At 42.0% G+C, this 22421-nt stretch overlaps 1 protein-coding gene across 1 annotated transcript in view; it reads right to left on the reverse strand.

The window, feature by feature from the left end:
* Nucleotides 1-4258: 4258 nt before the first annotated feature.
* The window catches only part of LOC130222807 (zinc finger protein 91-like), a 218630-nt gene continuing 200467 nt past the window's right edge, over nucleotides 4259-22421 (reverse strand). Inside the window, exon 5 of the mRNA XM_056455370.1 lies at nucleotides 4259-6580. Coding sequence (XP_056311345.1) covers nucleotides 5601-6580 — 980 coding nt within the window. The 3' untranslated portion in view covers nucleotides 4259-5600. The remainder of the gene's footprint in view (nucleotides 6581-22421) is intronic.

Consider the following 22421-nt stretch of genomic DNA (forward strand, 5'->3'; position numbering starts at 1 on the left):
CTTCCTTGAGTGGCCTTCTCCGCCCGCTGCCTCCTCCTCCTCCTCCACCAAGGCCCTCTCGAAGAGTCTGCGGTGCTCACGTGCTTGGAGAGGGCCGAGGTGAAGTGCCTAGAACTTATCTGAGGTTGAAGTGTCATGACACAGGAATTGCGCCACCTTCCTGCGATCCTCAGAAGAATGTGAATTCTTTGCCTGCGTCAGAGACAGACAGACAGAACCTTTTTGGGGTCAAAGCCGCTGGCAGTCATGGGGGTCACAGGGGGGGCACTGCATAGATACTCACGTGCGTCGCGATGGCAGTACAAACGTCAGTGAAGGTGGGCTTGCAGGGAAGCCCCATTCTGGTCCACGCAGATTGAATATATTTGTTTAGGGTTCTACAGGGACTGGCTTTGAAAGTAAAAAAAAAATAGGAGCCCTCGCTCCCCCCTGGGAGGCTAGCCCGCAGCTGCAAGAACCTCCGGAATCAGCTGTATTCTTCCTTGTTGAGAGACAACTGGGCTGAGCCGAAGGTTCTGTTTGTCTTACGCGTGGTGATCTGGACAAGCAGAGAGAAGATGAGTGAGTGCATACCACTGGTGGCCCTCACCCGCAGAGTTACATTCACGTTAATGACCTCGAGCTCCTGGATGGTCAGGTTCTGGAAGACCCCACAGCGATGGCCTGTGATGGAGGTCAGGTAGCTGGTCAGAAAACCATGGAAGCGCCACTGCTGCCTGGTGTCTGGGTTGGACTCGAGGCCATCTGATGGAAGGCAGTAAGTTACGAGAGGGATTAGACTTTTCCAACATACCTTGTTACACCACGAAGGGTTTAACTTAGCAATAGCCGCTGGTGCCCCAAGGCAAAAGGATAATCTCTGCTCCGGGGTGCCAGCAGCTCTCGGTCAAACGAGCCACGTCAGTGTACCTCCCTTCCCTGTTTGGGGGTTAAGGGGGGTACAGTGACGTGGCTCGTTTGAATAAGAGCTGCAAGTGCCCCAAAGCAGAAGAGGGAAGAACGGAAAGGTCAGCGTTTACACAAGTGGTGGTGGAACTGAACACTCACCTAGACGGGCAGCGATTTTTCCTCCAGCGGTCTGGTGACAGCATAGCAGGGTGGCTTTGGAGATCAGTCAACCTTCTTTCGTCTGCTTGGTTCTTACCTCGTGTACCACGATGCGGCGGCGTATGCCGCGAATGAGAGCTCGAACCTCCCTGCGAATCAGCACCAGGGTGGTGCTGGAGAGGCGGCAGGAGGCCGGCGGGGTTTCAGAGATAATCTAACCCCCTTCTAGTCCGAGTTTGACACCTTGTGGACCGCGGACAGGTGCGGCGAGAGCAGGCGGCAGACGTTGAAGCAGAGTGCACATTCGGGCATGACAATCCAAGACCAAGGCTGGAGGGAAAGAGACCCACACGACGCGTGAAACAGTTTAAAAGATGGCGGACGAGGCATTCACTTCCGCACCATTGACACTGATGACCCCCCTCTTAAAGAGGAAAACATCCCGTCGACGCACCAGGGGTGTAAAACCGATACTTTCGAGATCACCTTGGTCACACGGATGTATATTTAGAAGCAGTTGTTACGACTTTTGGTGGATTTTTTTCCAAGGAACAATGCACCGTTTCAGGCAGCTTTACTGTGCCAGCAGCGGGGACTTTCTTGCGCTGCTTTTTATTTCTATTTTCCCACACAAAGGGATGGCATGAGCCCCGTCAAACACGTCAAGCACTGTTTTGGGCAGCTTGAACTGCGCCAGCCGCGGGGGATTTTTGCACAGCTTTTCCCATTTTCAAAGCGGTTCCGTAGGACCCCATCGAACACGCACTTTCAGGGCTCACCGCATCATGAACCACAACCATCAAAAGGAGGGGCCATACCGCAAAGCACAGGGGGACATGCTCTAGGTCTAAACCAGACGGGCCATTTAAGTTTTTCTCCCACAGGGAAAGGGGAGGGGGTGGTGTACGGAGGGACACCCCCCACGCTCCCCTCAAAGCACGCCTGAGGCAAGGAGGAACCAACCACACCCATAGAGGCTGACCCACCAATGTTGGGGGGGTGCCGGGCGAGGGCCTAACCCATGGGGCATCAAACGAGCTCCTATCAGTCAGCGGACTGGTCCAGGCGCGAAACCGTCATAGCCTTGGGTCCACATTTTTTCACCTTCTCTGAAAACCTGATGGCAGGTCAGAATTTATTGGCGTCGGACACGTACCTCCAGGCACGGGACGTCCCGGAAAGGCGGTCTCCCGTCAGGCATGGCTTGGTGGGCTGGGGCTTGGGTCTAATCACTTCCACCGGTGAGCGTCGTCCGGTCCGGAAACCACCCATCTTCCTGATGGCCCTTACAAAGACCCATCATCCCCCAAATGTACTTCAAAAGCTCGCTGGAAAGACCTACCATCACCCCAAATGCTGATGCTTCCCCGGGGGGCCACGACTGGCACCCCCTCTCCCCGAGGCACCACGCCCGGCACCCCCTCTCCCCGAGCCACCACATCCTTCCCCGGGGGGCAAGCGCCCACGTTAGAGGGGCTGGAGGCCCTGACCTCCAGAGCCACGACTGGCACCCCCTCTCCCGGGGACCCACGGCCTTTCCGGGGCAAGCGCCGGGCCCAAAGGGTCTTCTAGATTGACACCTGTTCTCCAGCAGTGCCCGGGCACCCCACACTTAAGCCAGGAACATTGACTTAGCCAATAGCACTCGCTAGGCAGACGTGCCGTTGGTGACCCCCCTGGCTGTGGCTCACCACCCTCTCCACCACCTTGTCGTACTGTGGTTCAAAGATACCTCAGCTGCACCAGCCTTTCCCAGTTCCACCACCAGGGGCAGTGCTCAATTTGTGAGGTGGCTGGGGTGCACCAGCGGCAGGTAGTTCTAGCGGCAGATAATATGGGGTTTTGTGTTTGCCTCCCTCCAGTGCCGGAGGTTCGAATGTGTTTTCTGTGGCAGCGGGAAACAGACGCACCAGTTCAGGCAAATGGCTGGGTCACTGACCCCCTGCTTCTTTCCTATGACCCAAGGTCGCGCAGCCAGAGGCATGCGGGAAATGGAGGCATCAGTTCGGGCAAACGGCTTGGCCACTGACCCCCTGCTTCTTTCCCATGACCCAAGGATGCGCGGCCGGAGGCATGCGGGAAACAGACGCATCAGTTCGGGCAAACAGCTTGGCCACTGACCCCCTGCTTCTGTCCCATGACCCAGGCACGCGCGGCCGGAGGCATGCGGGGAAACGGACGCATCAGTTCGGGCCAACGGCTTGGCCATTGACCCCCTGCTTCTTTCCCATGACCAAAGGACGCGCGGCCGGAGGCATGCGGGGAAATGGATGCATCAGTTCGGGCAAACGGCTTGGTCATTGACCCCCTGCTTCTTTCCCATGACCCAAGGACGTGCGGCCGGAGGAATGCGGGAAACGGACACATCAGTTCGGGCCAACGGCTTGGCCACTGACCCCCTGCTTCTTTCCCATGACCCAAGAACGTGCGGCCGGAGGCATACGGGAAATGGACGCATCAGTTCGGGCAAACGGCTTGGCCACTGACCCCCTGGTTCGTTGAACCGCAAAGCCGGCAAAACCTAAGTCCACATTTTTTCACCTTCTCCGAAAACCTGATGGCAGGTCAGAGATCAATGGCGTCGGACACGTACCTCCAGGCGCAGGATGTCCCGGAAAGGCGGTCTCCCGTCGGGCATGGCTTGGCGGGCTGGGGCCTGGGTCTAATCAACTCCACTGGTGAGCGTCACCATTGGCTGTCTGGACCTTACAAAGACCCACCACCCCCCAAACGCTAATTCTCACTCAACCAACTGTGGAACTGGTGCCCCTGGGAGGTACCCCCGTCCTCCAGGCCACCAGCACCCACCAGCTCGCCTGGGATCGGGGCACTCTCTGTGGGGCAGCGTTTAATGTCTGAACAGCTTGGATGAGGCGGGACTCCCCTCCTCCAGGCCAACAGTGCCCACCAGCTCGCCTGGGATCGGGGCACTCTCTGTGGGGCAGTGTTTAATATCTGAATAGCTTGGATGATGCAGTTGATGTGATTGTCTGTTGTGGTGAAGGAGCAAAGACGAAAGGCAATGTTCTGAATTTACCGCTCAATCTAGGTTTCTGCTCACACCTTTGGTCATGACCGAAAGGACAAGATCTCGGATACAACCGGACACTACTTGCAAAGTGTTATGACCCGCTCGTTTGAGTCGCAACATAAAAGAAAGATGAGCCAACAAAATAGCCTGAATGCAAATTATTTATTATAAAATGTCACTCATAGAACAATCAATCAAAGCTACCAACAAATGTCTAGAGATAATAATGAAGATAAAGAACTTAGGATATAATCACAACAACACTTTAAGTACATGACATAAGTAATGCAAAACAAAACCATAAGGTTAAAGAGTCAATGAGATGACAGGTCTTGACATGAGGACTCCCGAGTTCCCACAGCGTCCTGGAGTAGCTAGCTACAACTTTTATATACCCATTGATAAGTAATGCAGGCATCCAATCAGGATTTACCACATACTCCAATCTGGTGTCTTGGGATCATCACACTGTATTAATATTGTATAACTTAATTCCTGTCACTCTACCTAAATCATAAAATATTTATCAAGTTTGTATTCTACTTCAACAAGTAAATGTAGTAAACTAGAAAAAATCTTGAACCTTAAAGTAAAGAAACATTACCAATAAAAGATGCAACACAGGACAATTGAATGGGCTTTCTAAACTTGAGGCCATGTTATACTGCAAACTAACCATCCTGGAGCTCCACCTTCTTTGATGTGCAGTGTCTTCCCAGAGATTTGTTTCTCATTCAGGGAGTCAAACAGAGAACATCATCAAAAACAAACTGTTCTTCTCTCAGCCGCCACCATTGTGTTTACGGTAAACGCGAGGAGCGCAACACATTTACAACCCCACCTACTGCAGTGTAGGAGTGTTGGAAAACAGTATACCGTCACTCAGCCCTTCAAACATTATTCAGACATGAAACATTCTGTGAACATGAGAAAGTGTTTTGCTGCATTCATGTCATGTGTGCAACTTTTTGTCCATGTGTTTCTTAAGGTGCGCCGAATGAGCGAAACTCTGTAGACGCTGATCAGATCTGTATGGTTTCTCTCCAGTGTGTTTCAGATATGTTAACTGATTAAACCTCTTGTCACAGTGTGAACACTTGTACCATCTCTACAGTGTGAATCGTCTGGTGCAGTTTCAATTTTGGAGCTGTAATAACAGTCTTCTCACACTCCACCACATATGCTCATCCCACACCAAAGCTGCGGTCACACTAGAGTTTGAGCATGCAAAATTCTGTTGTACGGCGCTGCGAAAAGGGGCGGGATTAAACAAGATGATTAGACATTAAAAAAGTGAGCGATTGGTCCATAATTTAATTTGCTGTCCAGCGAGGTCGTTTTGAACTTCGATTGGTCTCACACAGTCAAGTGATGCAATTTCGCAGGTCAGAGTTTACCAAGCTTGTACTTTTCAACGCAGTGAACAGTGAAACTTGATGCACGAATTTGTGTTTCCGGTCTGATGCATTCGCGTGCACATAAGTGGAAGTCTATGGAGAGAAAAGTCCAGTGTGACCACAGCTTAAGTGCAAGTGAATGGTTTCTCTCCACTATGGATCCTCATGTGTTGATTAAGGTGTGATGAGCATTTAAAACTCTTCCCACACTGAGTGCATGTGAATGGTTTCTCTCCAGTGTGGATCCTCATGTGTAGATTAAGGGATGATGATTGGCTGAAACTCTTCCCACACTGAGTGCAAGTGAATGGTTTCTCTCCGGTGTGGATTCTCATGTGGTGATTAAAGTTGGCTGATTGGCTGAAACTCTTCCCACACTGAGTGCAAGTGAATGGTTTCTCTCCGGTGTGGATTCTCATGTGTTGATTAAGGTGTGATGAGTGGCTGAAACTCTTTCCACACTGAGTACATGTGAATGGTCTCTCTCCAGTGTGGATCCTCATGTGTTGATTAAGGTGTGATGAGCATTTAAAACTCTTCCCACACTGAGTGCATGTGAATGGTCTCTCTCCAGTGTGGCTCGTCATGTGTAGATTAAAGTTTGATGATTGGCTGAAACTCTTCCCACACTGGGTGCATGTGAATGGTTTCTCTCCAGTGTGGATCCTCATGTGTTTATTAAAGTTTGATGATTGGCTGAAACTCCTCTCACACTGAGTGCAAGTGAATTGTTTCTCTCCAGTGTGGCTCATCATGTGTAAATTAAGGGATGATGATTGGCTGAAACTCCTCCCACACTGAGTGCAAGGGAATGGTTTCTCTCCAGTGTGGATCTTCATGTGTAGATTTAAGTTTGATGATTGGCTGAAACTCTTCCCACACTGGGTGCATGTGAATGGTTTCTCTCCAGTGTGGATCTTCATGTGTAGATTAAGGGATGATGATTGGCTGAAACTCCTCCCACACTGAGTGCATGTGAATGGTTTCTCTTCAGTGTGAATCTTCATGTGTAGATTAAGGGATGATGATTGGCTGAAACTCTTCCCACACTGGGTGCATGTGAATGGTTTTTCTCCAGTGTGGTTCCTCATGTGAATATTAAGATTGCCTTTTTTTCCAAAACTCTTTCCACAATGCGTGCAGGTGAACCGATTCTTGTCTCTCCTTTTCAAAATACGATCAGTCTGTAAATTATTTTTTTCCTCAATTTTGACATGTTCCTCCTCTTTCCACATCTCATTATCTTCAATTAGTTCTGAAATAAATAAAATAAACATTAGTTTTCATTAAGCCTTAAAAACTCTTATCAAAAGCTGAAAAGTGAAAAGACACTCAGGAAAGTGTGAAAACATTAAAATAAACTGTCTTTTATTGAAATCTGTGTAAACAGATGCACTGGTTCGCACTGGCCCGACAGTGGAAATGCGGCTATTGAGCACATAGAACATCTGGTGACATGGTGCGAAGAGAGTGCTTTGTCACTTAATGCTCTGAAAATTAGGGAACTAATTATAAGTAGGGAAGGGCAGCCTATATGTCATCCAGTTACTATTGAGGGTCAACATGTGGAGATTGTAAACAGTTTTAAGTATCTGGGAATTATTTTAGATAGTGGCTTAAATTTTGGTCAACACTCAGACTATATCTAAAAGAAGGCAACACAGAGACTCTTTCTTTTAAGAAAATTAAATAGTTTTAATGTTAGTAAGGGTATTCTAAGGAAGGTTTATACCAGTCTGGTTGAAAGTATTATCTCCTATAATATTTCTTGCTGGTACAGACATCTTGGAGCTAGAAGCAAGTATAAACTTGCAAAGATCGTTAATATGGCTAGTAAGATCATAATGGAGCCCCAGAACCAGCTTGTGGAACTGTAAACAAACCAGACCAGACGGAAAGCCTCACAGATAGTTCAGGACTCAACTCATCCTCTTTACTATGAATTTGAAAAGATTCCTTCTGGTAGACAATACAGAGTACCCACAGCAAAAACAAATATTTTTAAGAAATCTTTTATACGGTCTGCTATTAACATACTGAATAAATGACCTTGAAGTAGATTATATGTCTAGGGTTGTGTGTTGGTAATCTGTGGTGTAGGAAGCTTTGTGTTTGTGCTCTGTGTTTTTGTATTTGTGATGTTTAAGAGGCCAAAATAAAATTTCCACACATGTGGATAATAAAGTTTTCTAATTCTAATTTTTAATCTGCATAAAGGCTGGAATGTGCACCTTTCCCCTTGTGTGCTGTTGGATCATTTTCATCCATTTTAGGGTAATTGTGAGGCTTAATTTGGCCAAAACTTTCTTTGTGTTTCAGCTAACCGACTGATATTTGGGAACATCTTATTTTGAAATTTTCGGGGAAAATATAAAAAAAAAAATAATAATAAAAAACTCAATACACTCTGGGCAAATTTACTCCCTTTTCGTTATATTTATGGTCGTTTTTTTCTCCATTTGGCCTCTATTATAACAACATTTTTTTGATTGCAAAGCCATGACAGCATATAATCATGCACTTATGATTGTTGCCGTTTTCTGTTTCTTGTTTAATTGGTCTCCACCCATAGGACAGCAAAAAGGAAATGGGTGAGAGTATAAAGGAGGAGGAGGAGGAGAGTTGAAGAGGGCAGTATTAAGTGGGGTGCGGAAGAAAGAGAAGCCGACTGAACTGTTGCAGTGTGGGGAAACGAGTAGAGAAACCGGGTCAAGACGAACAGTAGAAACCTAACGACTGGCTGTGAGAAACAAAAAGCGAAAGTACGTATCGAAGCAACAGAGCAAAGACCGCTGTCTTGTTATTGAAGTGCTCGTTTGAACATACAGACTGGAGTATGTTTGCTTCCCAGGCCACCTGTGGCTCTCACACAGACATTGACAGTTACACTTCATCTGTTCTGGAATATATCAACACCACCATAGACAGTGTTACAACCCAGAAGCAAATCACCACATACCCGAATCAGAAGCCATGGATAAACAAGGAGGCCTCCTGCTGATTGCACGCAACACTGCCTTTAGATCAGGGGATGCACAGGCCTACAGCACTTCCAGGGTTAATCTGAAGAGGGGCATCAAAAAGGCCAAGCACTGTTACAAGCTAAAGCTAGAGGAGCACATTTCCAACTCTGATCCTCGGCGCATGTGGCAGGGCATCCAGGCCACCAGCAACTACAAACCCAGCCAGTCCACACCCACAGCCACAAATGTCACCTTCCTGAACGAGCTAAATGACTTTTATGCCCGCTTTGAAAGAGACAATAAAAACCCTACACCAGGATCACTTCCTCAACTGACCACTTACTTATCACACTCACCTCCTCAGAAGCCCACACCGCACCGAGTCGGATCAATGTGCGCAAGGCTGCTGGACCAGACGATATTCCTGGGCGCGTCCTCAAAGCATGTGCAGAACAGCTCGCTGAGGTATTTACAGATATTATCAACCTGTCGCTTAACCTAGCAGCTGTGCCAACATGCTTTAAAACCACCTCTATTGTGCCAGTGCTTAAACACTCCAGCCCAACATGCCTGAATTACTACCGCCCTGTAGCACTCACACCCATCATCATGAAGTGCTTCGAGCGGTTGGTCCTGGCACATCTGAAAGACTCCATCCACACTGGACCCACATCAGTTTGCCTACCGTGGCAACAGGAGCACAGAAGATGCCGTCTCCATAGCACTGCACTCTGTCCTCTCACACCTTCACAACAAAAACACTTATGCACGAATGCGGTTTGTTGACTTCAGCTCAGCATTCAACACTGTCATACCCTCTAAGTTAATGATCAAACTTAGAGACCTGGATATCGACACATCTCTCTGCAACTGGGTTATGGACCTTCTGACTAACAGACCTCAGAATGTTAGATCAGGCCACATCTGCTCCACCACCGTCACACTCAACACTGGTGTACCACAGGGCTGTGTGCTGAGCCCCTTCCTCTACTCCCTTTTTACCATCAACTGTAGGTCTGCGAACAGGTCCAACACCATCATCAAATTTGCAGATGACACCACAGTGATTGGTCTAATCAGCAACAATGATGAGACTGCCTACAGGTAGGAGATACAGCATCTGGCCACTGGGTGCACCGACAATAATCTGCTGCTTAACACCAACAAGACCAAGGGGCTCATTGTGGACTTCAGGAAGGGACGAACAGGCTCGCATGATCACATCCACAACAATGGGATGGCCGTTGAGCCGGTCTCATCCTTTAAGTTCCTGGGGATCCACATCTCAAAGGACCTCTCCTGGACCACCAACACCTCCAGCCTGGTCCAGAAGGCTCACCAGCGCCTATTTTTCTTAAGGCAACTTAAGAAGAACCAGCTGTCATCAGCTGTCCTTCTACCGCTGCACAATAGAAAGCATCCTGACCAACCATCACAGTCTGGTATGAAAGCTGTTCTGTTGCTAAACGTAAGTCACTGCAGCGGGTGGTGAAAACTGCCCAACGCATCACAGGGACCACACTGCCAGCCATAGAGGACATCCAGAAGAAACACTGTCTGCGCCGAGCACGCAGTATTCCTGAGGACACCTCTCACACTGCTCACAGACTGTTTTCTCTCCTGCTGTCTGGCAGGCGCTTCAGGCTCCCTCGGACAAAAACCAGCAGACTGAGGAACAGCTTTTTCCCCAGAGCTGTCTCCCTTTTGAACTCTGCCCCTCACTGACTCTTTTGTCTCCCCAATACACCCCCCCAGTTTCCTCTAACTTATACTCCTCACAATCACTGCACTGTTTAACATTTGCACATTTAAATTTGCACATTTTCATTGCACTGATTCACTTATTTGAACTGTACATACCCACTGCACATGGACATTTGTAATTATGTACACATCCACTGCACATATACATTTGTAATTGTTTATCTATCTGCACACTTCTGATTATTAATAGCATCCTGTACATATATCCATTTATTGTAAATCTGTTCATAGCAATACAACCTGTATATAGTGTTTATAGTACATCCATCTGTAAATATCACCTTAGTTTTTCTATAACTGCACTTTATAACTAATAGCTGTATCCTGCACTTGCTGCTATTGCACTGCTGGTTAGACCTAAACTGCATTTCGTTGCCTTGTACTTGTACATGTGTAATGACAATAAAGTTGAATCTAATCTAATCATTATTATTTTTCCCCGTTTTCAAATCGGATGAATCTGCTGGCCTGAAATCATTTGCATTTTTTCCCCTTTCACTTTCATTTGAGTTGTAAGTGCTGAGAGTTTTGTGTTTCATTGTGATTATTGCTATAGTATTTGTTTTGGACTTCCGGTTGGAGCCACGCCATGTGAAGATGCAAACTGTTGAGGTCCTCATGTGAAACTTAAAATTTCATTTAATATTGTTCTTATCCTAAATACTATTACCTTAAACCAACCTGTACTGGAAAATAAGTGTTTATAAGTGTATGAGTCTAGCTGTTCTGAGTGTAATTCAACTTAAATCAGGATGAATAAAGGCCAAAGCAACCGTAGGGAGGCAGAATCCACTACTAACCTCCATGCTAATGCTAACCCCGAAGTGAAAGCTGCATCTAAAAAAAAGAGACGGCTCCGGCGAGTGATAACAGTGCGGTCCATCAAGCGATTGGTGCACTAAAGGGCGATTTGATTGCTAAACTTAAAAAAAAGGCTGTTGCACAATCAAACGAACTTTGCAATCAAATTGACCAGCTTCGGACAGAGTTACGCAATGCTGTGGAGCACATTAACGCCAGAGTGAAAGCAACGGGAGAGCAAGTGACTGGTCTGGAGTCTGTGTTGGGTGGATACTCCGACTCTCTTACTACCCTGGAAAAAGACTTTAGTATCGTGAAAGGAGCTGGCTCTGCTGAGACCAAAGCGAAGATCTTGAGGAGAGGTCTCGCCGCTCAAGTCTTCTCATTACGAGAGTTAAAGAAGGACGGGAGCACGGCAGATGCGTGACGTAATTTTTAGCTGGCATTCTGAAAGATACCCTTAACTTCGAGAAGACTCTACTTCTGGACTGGGCACACTGTACTCTACGCGGCAAACCAGTGGACGACAAAGAAGCTCCACGCGCCTTCATGATTAAATGCCACTACTTTTCCGAAAAAGAGGATATTTTGAAGAAAGCCTTTGAAATGAAGGCAATCATGACAGTACACTGGGCTGTCAAAGTCAATACAAATGTTAATGTCACTCTCCGGTTAACTTTTAAATTACCACTATAGCACATGTTTGTTGTTGTTATTTCTAGTTCTCAAATATATTTTGTCAATAATAGAGTAGCTTTGTAGAACAGGAGCTGTTCAAATTGTTTTGTTTTATACGTGAGGTCCCACATGGTAAGCTAGTTAAGAGTGGGAGTAGCTGGAAGTGTGTGCAAGTTTAAACGCAAGGTTTGAATTTTGTTGTTTCGTGTTTATAACTGTATGTGTGATCACCCTTTTTTTCTTTTTTCTCTTTCCTCCCTCTCCCCCACACATCCCTCTACATACAAAACCCACAGATACATTTCGGCTGCTACTGATGTCTTTGACAGCCCTCCATAAAATGGGTGGAGTAAAGACAAACTTTACCAGTTGGAATGTGCGTGGGCTAAATCACCCAGTGAAACGAAACAAGGTGTTTGCATATCTAAATAAGTTAAAATCTGATATTGTATATTTACAGGAGTCATGTCTGTTGAAAAAAAGACTATTCTAAACTTAATAGAGGAGGCTATACACAAATATATCATTCTAACTTCAATAGCAAAAGTAGGGGTGGTGCTGTACTCATACATAAGAATGTACAGTTTGTTATGGAGTCAAATGTGTTGGATAAAAATGGCAGATACGTAATAATACAAGGAAAACATTTTAACATGTCTGTGGTCCTGGCCAATGTGTATGCTCCTAATTGGGACAATGTACAATTTTTCAGTGATTGTTTTCAATTATTCCTAGTCTCGACACACAATTTAATTTTTAGAGGCGATTTAAATTGTGTTTTGCACCCAATTTTGGACCGCTCTAGCTCTTAAAGTAATACATTAAGTCAGCCAGCACAATGTATTAACTCTTTCCTTCAGACATATGATGTAAGTGACCCCTGGAAATATAAATAAATAAATATCCATCTTACAAGCAATTTTCCTTCTATTCACCTGTGTATCAAACCTATTTCAGGATTGACCATTTTTTCCTGGACAAGCAGTTATTTTCACTTAATTTCAGAAGTAGAGTATGGTAGTATTGTTATTTCGGACCATTGTCCAGTCTCACTAAGGCTATGTTTTCCAGGCAATGTAATCCCCTCCAGGCAATGTAATCCCCCAACGTACATGGCGGTTTAACTCAAGACTTTTGGCAGATGACGATTTTGTAAAATTTATTGATGCTCAAATTGATTTCTTCCTTAAGACTAACGAATATCCAGAGCTAAGTTATAGCATCCTATGGGATACTCGGAAAGCACATATAAGAGGACAGATTATTGCATATCAAGTTAGTGCAAATAAAAGAATGTCAAAGTGGCTTACAGAGATTATGAATAAAATTAATACAATTGATCAACTACACTCAGTATCACCTTCCAAAGAGCGCCATAAGAAAAGACTTCTTCTGCCAGCAGAATACGCAGAGGATCTCCACATAAGATTACGCCAGATTCATTATGAACGAGCTGGAAGGTTACTGTGTTACCAACTGAAACAATCCTCACCAGCTGGTTTTATAGCAGCAGTTAGTAAGGATGATTGCTGTATTATTACAGTATTATCGCAACTACAAACCCAGCCTGTCCACAGCCACAGATGTCTCCTAAATGAGTTTTATGCCTGCTTTTAAAGAAACAACAAAGAACCCTACACCAGGATCACTTCCTCAACCAACCAATCACCTATCACACTCACCTCCTCAGAAGTCTACTAGGCACTGAGTCAGATCAATGTGCGTAAGGCTGCTGGACCAGACGGTATTCATGGGTGCATCTCAAAGCATGTGCAGAACAGCTAGCTGGGGTATTCAGACATTTTTAACCTAGCAGCTGTGCCAACATGCTTTAAAACCCCCTCTATTGTGCCAGTGCTGAAACACTCTAGCCCAACATGCCTGAATGACTACCGCCCTGTAGCACTCACACCCATCATCATGAAGTGTTTCGAGCGGTTGGTCCTGGCACATCTGAAAGACTCTCTGCCATCCACACAGGACCCACATCAGTTTGCCTATTATAGCAATAGGAGCACAGAAGATGCAGTCTCCATAGCACTGCACTCTGTACTCACACACCTGCACAATAAAAACACTTATGCATGAATGCTGTTTGTTGACTTCAGATCAGCATTCAACAATGTCATGCCATCTAAGTTAATGATCAACTTGGAGACCTGGATATCAACACGTTTCTCTGCAACTGGGTTATGAACTTTCTGACTAACAGACCTCAGAATGTTAGATCAGGCCACATCTGCTCCACCAACGTCACACTCAACACTGGTGTACCACAGGGCTGTGTGCTGAGCCCCTTCCTCTACTCCCTTTTTACCATCGACTGTAGGTCTGTGAACAGATCCAACACCATCATCAAATTTGCAGATGACCTCACAGTGATTGGTCTAATCAGCAACAATAATGAGACTGCCTACAGGGAGGAGATACAGCATCTGGCTACTTGGTGCACCTACAATAATCTGCTCCTTAACACCACCAAGACCAAGGAGCTCATTGTGGACTTTAGGAAGGGACGAACAGGCTCACATGTTCCCATCCACATCAATGGGATGGCCGTTGAGCCTGTCTCATCCTTCAAGTTCCTGGGGACTCACATCTCAAAGGACCTTTCCTGAACCACCAACACCTCCAGCCTGGTAGAACCAGGTGTCATCAGCTGTCTTGGTGAACTTCTACCGCTGTACAATAGAGAGCATCCTGACCAACTGCGTCACAGACTGGTATGGAAGCTGCTCTGTTGCTGAGCATAAGGCACTGCAGCGGGTGGTGAAAACTGCCCAACACGTCACAGGGACCACACTGCTGGCCCTAGAGGGCATCCAGAAGAAACACAGTTCTGCGCCAAGCATCCAGAACTGTCTACCTTTTGAACTCTGCCACTCACTAACTCACTAACTTTTGCCCTCCTAATACACCCCCACTCTCCTCATAACTTATACTCCTCACAATCACTGCACTGTTTAACATTTGCACATTTAAATTTTGCACATATTCATAGCACTGATTCATTTATTTGAAATGTACATACCCACTGCACATGGACATATGTAATTATGTAAACACCCACTGTACATATGCATTTGTAATTATGTTTATCTATCTGCACACTTCTGATTATTAATAGTAATCTGTACACATATTCATTTATTGTAAATCTCTGTTCATAGCTAATACAACCTGTATATAATGTTTAGAGTACAACCATCTGTAAATTTCCCCATCTTTTTTCTGTAACTGCACTTTATAACTTATACCTGCATCCTGCACTTGCTGCTATTGCACTCCTGGTTAGACCTAAACTGCATTTCATTGCCTTGTACTTGTACATGTGTAATGACAATAAAGTTGAATCTAATCTAATTACTAATCAACAGGGAATTAATGATCAATTTAAAATCTTCTATAAAACTCTTTACAGCTCTGATGTAAATGAAATTGAACGTGTTGAGAGCTTTTTGAATTATTTATAATTACCATCCCTCTGTGATTCAGATCAGTTGGCATTAGAAGGAAATATAACACCTTCTGATATTGAAAATGCGATCAAAAAATTGAAAACCGGAAAAACACCAGGCCCTGATGGCTTCCTGGCCAAGTTTCATAAGAAGTTTTCTGCCAAGCTCACACCCCTGTTGTGGAAGGTATTTGCTGAAACTCTTGTCTCAGAATCACCCCCCCCCCCCCCCCCCCCCCCATGACATCAGCTGTTATAACAGTACTTCTTAAAAAGGATAAGTTTCCACTTAATTGTGAATCTTATCGTCTGATCAGCTTACTCTGCTGTGATTATAAGATCCTGGCTAAAGGGCTGACAATCAGAGTGGAGTCAGTCATGAGAAAGATAATTCACCCAGATCAAACTGTTTTTATCGTTGGGAGACAGTTATCTTACAACCTTCGTCACTTATTTAATATTATTTATTCACCTAAAAATAATACCAATCTAGAGGTCTTAATTTCTTTAGATGCTCACAAGGCATTTGATAGAATAGAGTATATCTATTTATTTACAGCGCTTAAAAATTTTGGTTTTAGGCCTGGATTCTATTCCTGTGTTAAAATTATATATTCCAGGCCCCAAGCATCCATTCGAACAAATAACATAATTTCTAAATGCTTTCCACTTTCTATGGGAACGAGACAGGGCTGCCCTCTGTCCCCTCTGCTCTTTGCCATCGAACCTCTTGCAACCATATTAAGGAACTCAGATGGCTTGCAAGGAATTTTCAGAGAGGGACAAGAACATAAGCTCCTGCTTTATGTGGATGATCCTCTTTTTCTGTCTAATCCAGATACATGTATTCCAAAAGCTTACAATAATTTCAGAATTTGGAAATATTTCTGGATACAAAGTCAATCTAACAAAGAGTCTCTTTTTCCCTATCAATGATAGAGCACAGCAAATGTCCTTCAAATCCTTTCTATTGTCAGTACGCCCTGATAAATTTGTTTATCTGGGTGTGAGTGTGACACGCAAATATAAGGATTTGTTCAATAATAATGTTAAAAAGACATTAGACAAAGCCAAACGAGACATGACGCGGTGGTCAACCCTTCCTTTATCTTTGGGTGGAAAGATCAATTCCATTAAAATGAAAATACTACAAAGATTTCTGTTTCTATTTCAGACCGTGCCTGTTTTTATTCCCAAGTCATTTTTCAAGGAGTTGAATAATTGTACTTCTACATTTCTCTGGGATAAGAAAATTTCTTGCATAAGAAAGAAATTCTTGGAAAGAAAGAAGGAAGAGGGTGGATTGGCAATGCCAAATTTCCTATACTATTATTGGGCGGCCAATTTACACAAACTGATATTCTGGTTTTCCAACATCTGTAATGATGAGGCCCCACTTTGGTTACTGATGGAACAGCACACGTCTAATCCAGTGTCTTTACACTCACTACCTTGTGCTTCGATTCCAGTGAGTAAACAATATTCTATGAATAACCCAGTTATTAATGGATTACTCAGAATATGGTCACAATTCAGACCTCACTTTAATAATAATCAAGCATTGCCTTCTGCTCCCATTTTGTTAAATCCGTTATTCCCTTCCTCTCTTATAGATTCAGCATTCCAATTCTGGTCTAGGGAGGGAGTTAACTGTGTTAAGGACCTGTTTAAAGATGGCACGTTTATCTCATTTCAACAGTTAAGAACAGACATTGAGATACCCCAGTCTAATGTTTTTAGATACCTTCAGGTCTGTAGTTTTGTAAAAAACACTTCTCTCCTTCACTAAACCAACCAGAAGCATGCTGGATAGATGAATTAGTAAATATGGACCCATATCAAAGGGGTATGATGTCCATGTTATATGAAGTGAACCCAAGAATTGCCTCCCCTTTCCTAAATTGCATAAAGCAAAAATGGGAAGACGAACTGGGATTAGAAATATCAGATACAGCCTGGCAATATGCCATAGAACTGGTACACTCATCTTCTGTATGTATTAGACATGGTCTTCTTCAGTTTAAGGTGCTTCATAGGCTTCACCAATCTAAGAGCAAGCTTGCAAAAATGTACCAGGGTGAGATGCATCTTGCCCCAGATGTGGTTTGGAGCCAGCAGATCTGAGTCATATGTTCTGGGGATGCCCTAGATTACATAAATTTTGGACCAATATTTTTAGATCATTTTTATCTATATGTAATAAAGATGTGGATCCTAATCCTTTGACCTCGATTTTTGGTACAGTGCCAGAAGAAATGTACCTGTCAGCTAATCACATAGAAATCATTGCCTTTTCTTCTTTATTGGCCGGATGCCTGATTCTTCTCATGTGGAAAAACACAAACCCGCCATCCCAAACATTGGATATTCGAAGTGTTATTACATCTTAAACTGGAGCTCCTTAAGTACACCATCCGAGGCTCTACAAAAAAGTTTTATGAGGTTTGGCAGCCTTTTCTATCCTACATTGAATGCTCAGGGGTATTAAATCCTAACTGAGAGTTTATCCCTAATTTCCTAATTTCTATTTTTCAAATTTTATCTATTTTTGTCTATTTCATTTATTTATTTTTCACTTTCTCCCTTTTTCTTTATGGGGTGTGAGTATGTCTGTAGAAAACCTTGGCGGTTTTAAAACCTCAACTTTTCCCAAACCGCAGTATACCTTGAAAACGGTTATCGTCCCATGCCTACGCAGCATAACACTGTTTTCAGGATCTAAAAATTCTTCCTTTAAAAAAAGTCTCAAGCAAAAAGATTCCAATGGCGCCGCCTGCTGGTACGTGAAGAATATGGTCAATACTGACGAACTTTACACTGAAATGTGTGCATATCATCAGCATGCTGTAATCCATTTCGTAAGCAGCAAAAGTCATTTAGGCTAGTGTTTTGGCCAGTTATAGTCAGTGCAATGCTAAACGTTATTGTTCCACTATAATTTGTTTGCTTTGTCTCACATCGTCCCACAGCAACATTCATTTTCTTTTCGGCTTAGTCCCTTTATTAATTTGGGGTCGCCACAGCATAATGAACAGCCAACTTATCCAGCTATGCAGCGGCTGCCCTTCCAGCTGCAACCCATCACTGGGAAACACATACAAACTTATTCACACACACATACACTATGGACAATTTAGCCTACCCAATTCATCTGTACCGCATGTCTTTGGACTGTGGGGGAAACCGGAGCACCCAGAGGATGCCCACGCGAAAGCAGGGAGAACATGCAAACTCTACATAGAAACGCCAACTGACCCAGCCGAGGCTTGAACCAGCGACCTTCTTGCTGTGAGGCGACAGCACTACATACTGCGCCACTGCATCGCCTTGTACAATGTTTTATAATAATTAATTATTTTAGTGTTCATTTTGTTCAGCACGTTTAAAATTGGGGGCATACATGTTTTTGACATACTTTAAACCAGGGTTTCTGCAGGATTCACCAAGTTAGATTTAAGACTTTTAAAGACAATTTCAAGACCATTATGAATGAAATTTTTGACTCATAAAGGGCTAAAGGATTTTTCAAATGGCACAGATAGAAAGGATTTCATTTGCCCTATCAAAAAATAAATAATAATAATAATTTTATGAATTTAATAATACAATAATGAATTAATAATAAAAAAAAATCTAATAATTTAGATATTTCTTAGCAAAAGATCTTAAATATTGTGTAAAACCAAGCAATCTTTACTTTTATCCACACACTTTTTTCCAACATAAACTTTCTTTAAAATAAAAAAACAATTAACAAATGCTTTAAAAGTTTTAAAAACTATAATAAACTAAAAATATGCAAAACAATCTGTCCAGGTTAATGTCCTCAGCAGTAAATACATGGAGCACGTTTAAACAAATGTTATTGTGAGGAAAATAATTAAACCATTATGATAAATAGAGTTAAAATGACCTTTTTGAATAAAAAGTTTAAAGTTTTATTGAGATAAATTGTTGGTGATTGTATGGGTTTTGGCCAGATTGGGAAGCAAAACATAAACAAAGGAAAATTAAGACTTGTTTAAAATAAGATTTAAGACCTACAACAGTATATTTCAGTAAATTTAAGACTTTTTAAGGCCTAAAATTTTACAACATTTTGTCACTCGCGGAAACCCTGTTTAAACACAATAGCCCTGGTAATTAGTTATTATAATATTGATGTAATTGTAACTCAAAAACTGTCTGTGAGAACTAATAGCAACTACTAGAAACAAGTTTAAACCCATAAAAAATTTAATAAAAAAAGAACTAGGCAGCACACTCAGGGCTGCAAGATGGATTTAATTTAGTATTATTATTATTAAAATATATCTGAATGAGGATCAAATGACTGAGTTGGTCTTTGAGAATGAAAATTAACCTGTTTGTTCCAGCGGATCTTCCTGTTTGACTGTGAATGTTTCTTCAATCTTCAAATCTTCACTCTCCTCTTTAATAAACGCCATTTTTATAACAGTGTGGAGATCAGTCGCTTCAGCAGGAGTTTTTCCTCTGTGTTTGGACACTTTATCCTGTTTAAAATGAATAAAACAATGAACAGATACAAAATATCTTCTCTTCAACACTTGCTTCAACAGTTTCTTTTCATGAGTAATTAACAAAAAGAAATCAGGTAAAAGAGTAAGTCCGAGCAAGAAACAATAGCCACAAATTAGCTGAATAAAACTAGTAACATTACTCCATTTCTTATATATAGTGTTGTATACTTAGAATTGACTGACATTGTGCTATTTAATAAATTAAACCTTCATTAAAACACTTATTACACACATTTCTGTTGTTCAAACAATAGCCCTCACTACTGTGCGTAAAACAGTGCTACGTTGTATAAAGGGTTAAAATAATAACAACAGGTACAAAATTTAGCATTGGATAAAAAAACTGAAACTTTAATCAATCGGTTTATATTTATGTAAACGCTTTAAAACAAACCTTTCTCCAGTCGAATCACAGTGCGGGAGTGGCGCAGAATTATGACGTCACACGCCAAGCCAAAATAAAAGTCTTTTTTGTTTACCTTTTTTTTCCCCACTTACTGTTGCAGGCATGACTTATTGATACATTTCTCCCTCGTTTTCCACTTTCTCACATACACAGACACACATATATTCAGTACTTGGAGTTGATCAAAACCTTTACTCTAAACATTTTAGGCCAATTAAAAAAACTTTTTAATCCATTAAGACTCTGTGTTTAGAGCAGAAAATCTCAACATTCTAAAAGTTATAACAAATAATCTGATGGGTGTTTTGAGCTGAAACTTTACAAACACATTCTGGAGAATCTTAAATCTTGAAAAGGGGTCAAATTGGTGCCCTTTAAATAAAAAGTACCCATTACTACTACATGTTTAAGTTTCACTAGCTGGGTCATAACGCTATAAAGTGCCTTTGATGTCCCACAAGATCGAATCAGTCCTACATGAACATAACGCACAATAATGAAACTCTGAGTTTTGATATAACTGGTTAAACTTTTACACACATGCAGGTAGAATTATAAGTGTTTTGTCAATTTTTGCCATATTCTTTTATTGAATAGATGTGATTTTGCCATGTTCCACACACTGCTCAGACAACTTCAGTGAGTCTAAAAATTAGGTAAATTAGATCAAATTAAAACAAAAGATTTATAAATTTCCTTATTGTCTTTAACAAGTTATTTAACAAAAAAAAAATCATTTAAATATCATTAATCATTTTGCACGTGTCCTTAAAATTGCTGTCCACCGTGACATGATGTGGTAAATGCCGCTTAGCCAACTTCAGTGAGTCTAAAAAGTAGGTAAATTATATCAAATTAAAAATATTTTAAAATATTCTTATTATATTTAACAAGTTATTTGATTTTTTTTTTTAAAAATTCTGTTTTAATAATATCATTAATCAATTTGCACATGTCCTTGAAATTGCTGTCCACCCTGTCATGATGTGGTAAATGCCCCTTTAAGAAACCCTCTGATGTACTCATTGGCATCCCCGTACCAATTTTGCTTTTCTTCAGAGGAGGTTTAAACATCTGTATGTTTCCTGTTTTTCCTCATATTGCGTTTGAAACTGAATGTTGTCAAGCTTAACATGTCCACCCTGTCAGAGTGAAATATTCATTTATAAAAAAAAAAATCTAATTTAAAGTATAGATCTTAAAGAGCTTAAATAGGGAAACACTTTATCAGCTTCAGATACATCCTGTGTTGAATAAATTAGCCAAAAATGTCCTCCTTGTCATTGTCCACACTGTCACAAATCCTTACTTGAGAGGGTGGACATATATGCATTGTTATTGACACTTTATAGATTTATTAATTAATTTATTTAATGTTTTATTGTTAATTAGTTAATGTTTTATGTTACAACACTTATACACACATACTGCACCAGTAGATGCAATATATGAGTGGACAATACAAACCTTTTGGCAATATCTGTCTCAGTCTATATAAAGAATATCCTTTTAAAGTCCATATAATGGATCTCACTGACTGTTTGGAATAAAACTACAGCCCTAAGTATTTGTACATTTATGTGAACATCTGTAATCTAATTATTACATTTCTTACAGCCTAAGGTCTAATAATATTTACCTTTTTCTGAAGAAAAAAAAAAAACGGTATTATTAAGGTGTTTAACTTGAGTTGCTTCCAATATTCCCTTCACTCCTCTAATACAATGTACAATATAAAGATTTACATTCATTAGCAAATTTAGTTTAATTTGAAGGACAATAATTGTTTATTTTAATATTAATATGCATATTGATAAAACCTAATTGATAACAGAAGAGGCGGCATGGTGGCTCGGTGGTTAGCAGCATTAGTGAAAACAGAAGTTGAATTCTTGAAAACTTTTATAACCCTTTTATATGAACCCTTTAATATTTCTTGTTATACCTGTTTTTTTTTAAATGTTTCTCCATATTTAGTTCACTAAATAAACCCTTTGTCCACTCTGTCATGCTAATGTCCACCCTGTCATCTTGTTTTCAACCGTCATGTTCAACTTTTTATAAAAATGAACAAATTATTTATAACCTCAGCAAAACATCTCGTGTGATTTCTTAATTAACCAATAAAGGACAGTTAATATTGTCTGAAATCTGGACAAAATATTTTAGATCTTGGGGTTTATTTAGAAAAGTATGTGCACTGATAGCCTATTTTATTGGAAAATTAATGTTTTGTCTATTATTTCATTATTATAAGTAGAATTTTTCCATGAAGTTGGGTTAGTAAAGGGACACATGACCTTTCTGAAAATATAAATGTTATAATCACACTGAAA

The sequence above is a fragment of the Danio aesculapii genome, chromosome 4 (assembly GCF_903798145.1).
Source record: "Danio aesculapii chromosome 4, fDanAes4.1, whole genome shotgun sequence".
NCBI classification, from domain to species: Eukaryota; Metazoa; Chordata; class Actinopteri; order Cypriniformes; family Danionidae; genus Danio; species Danio aesculapii.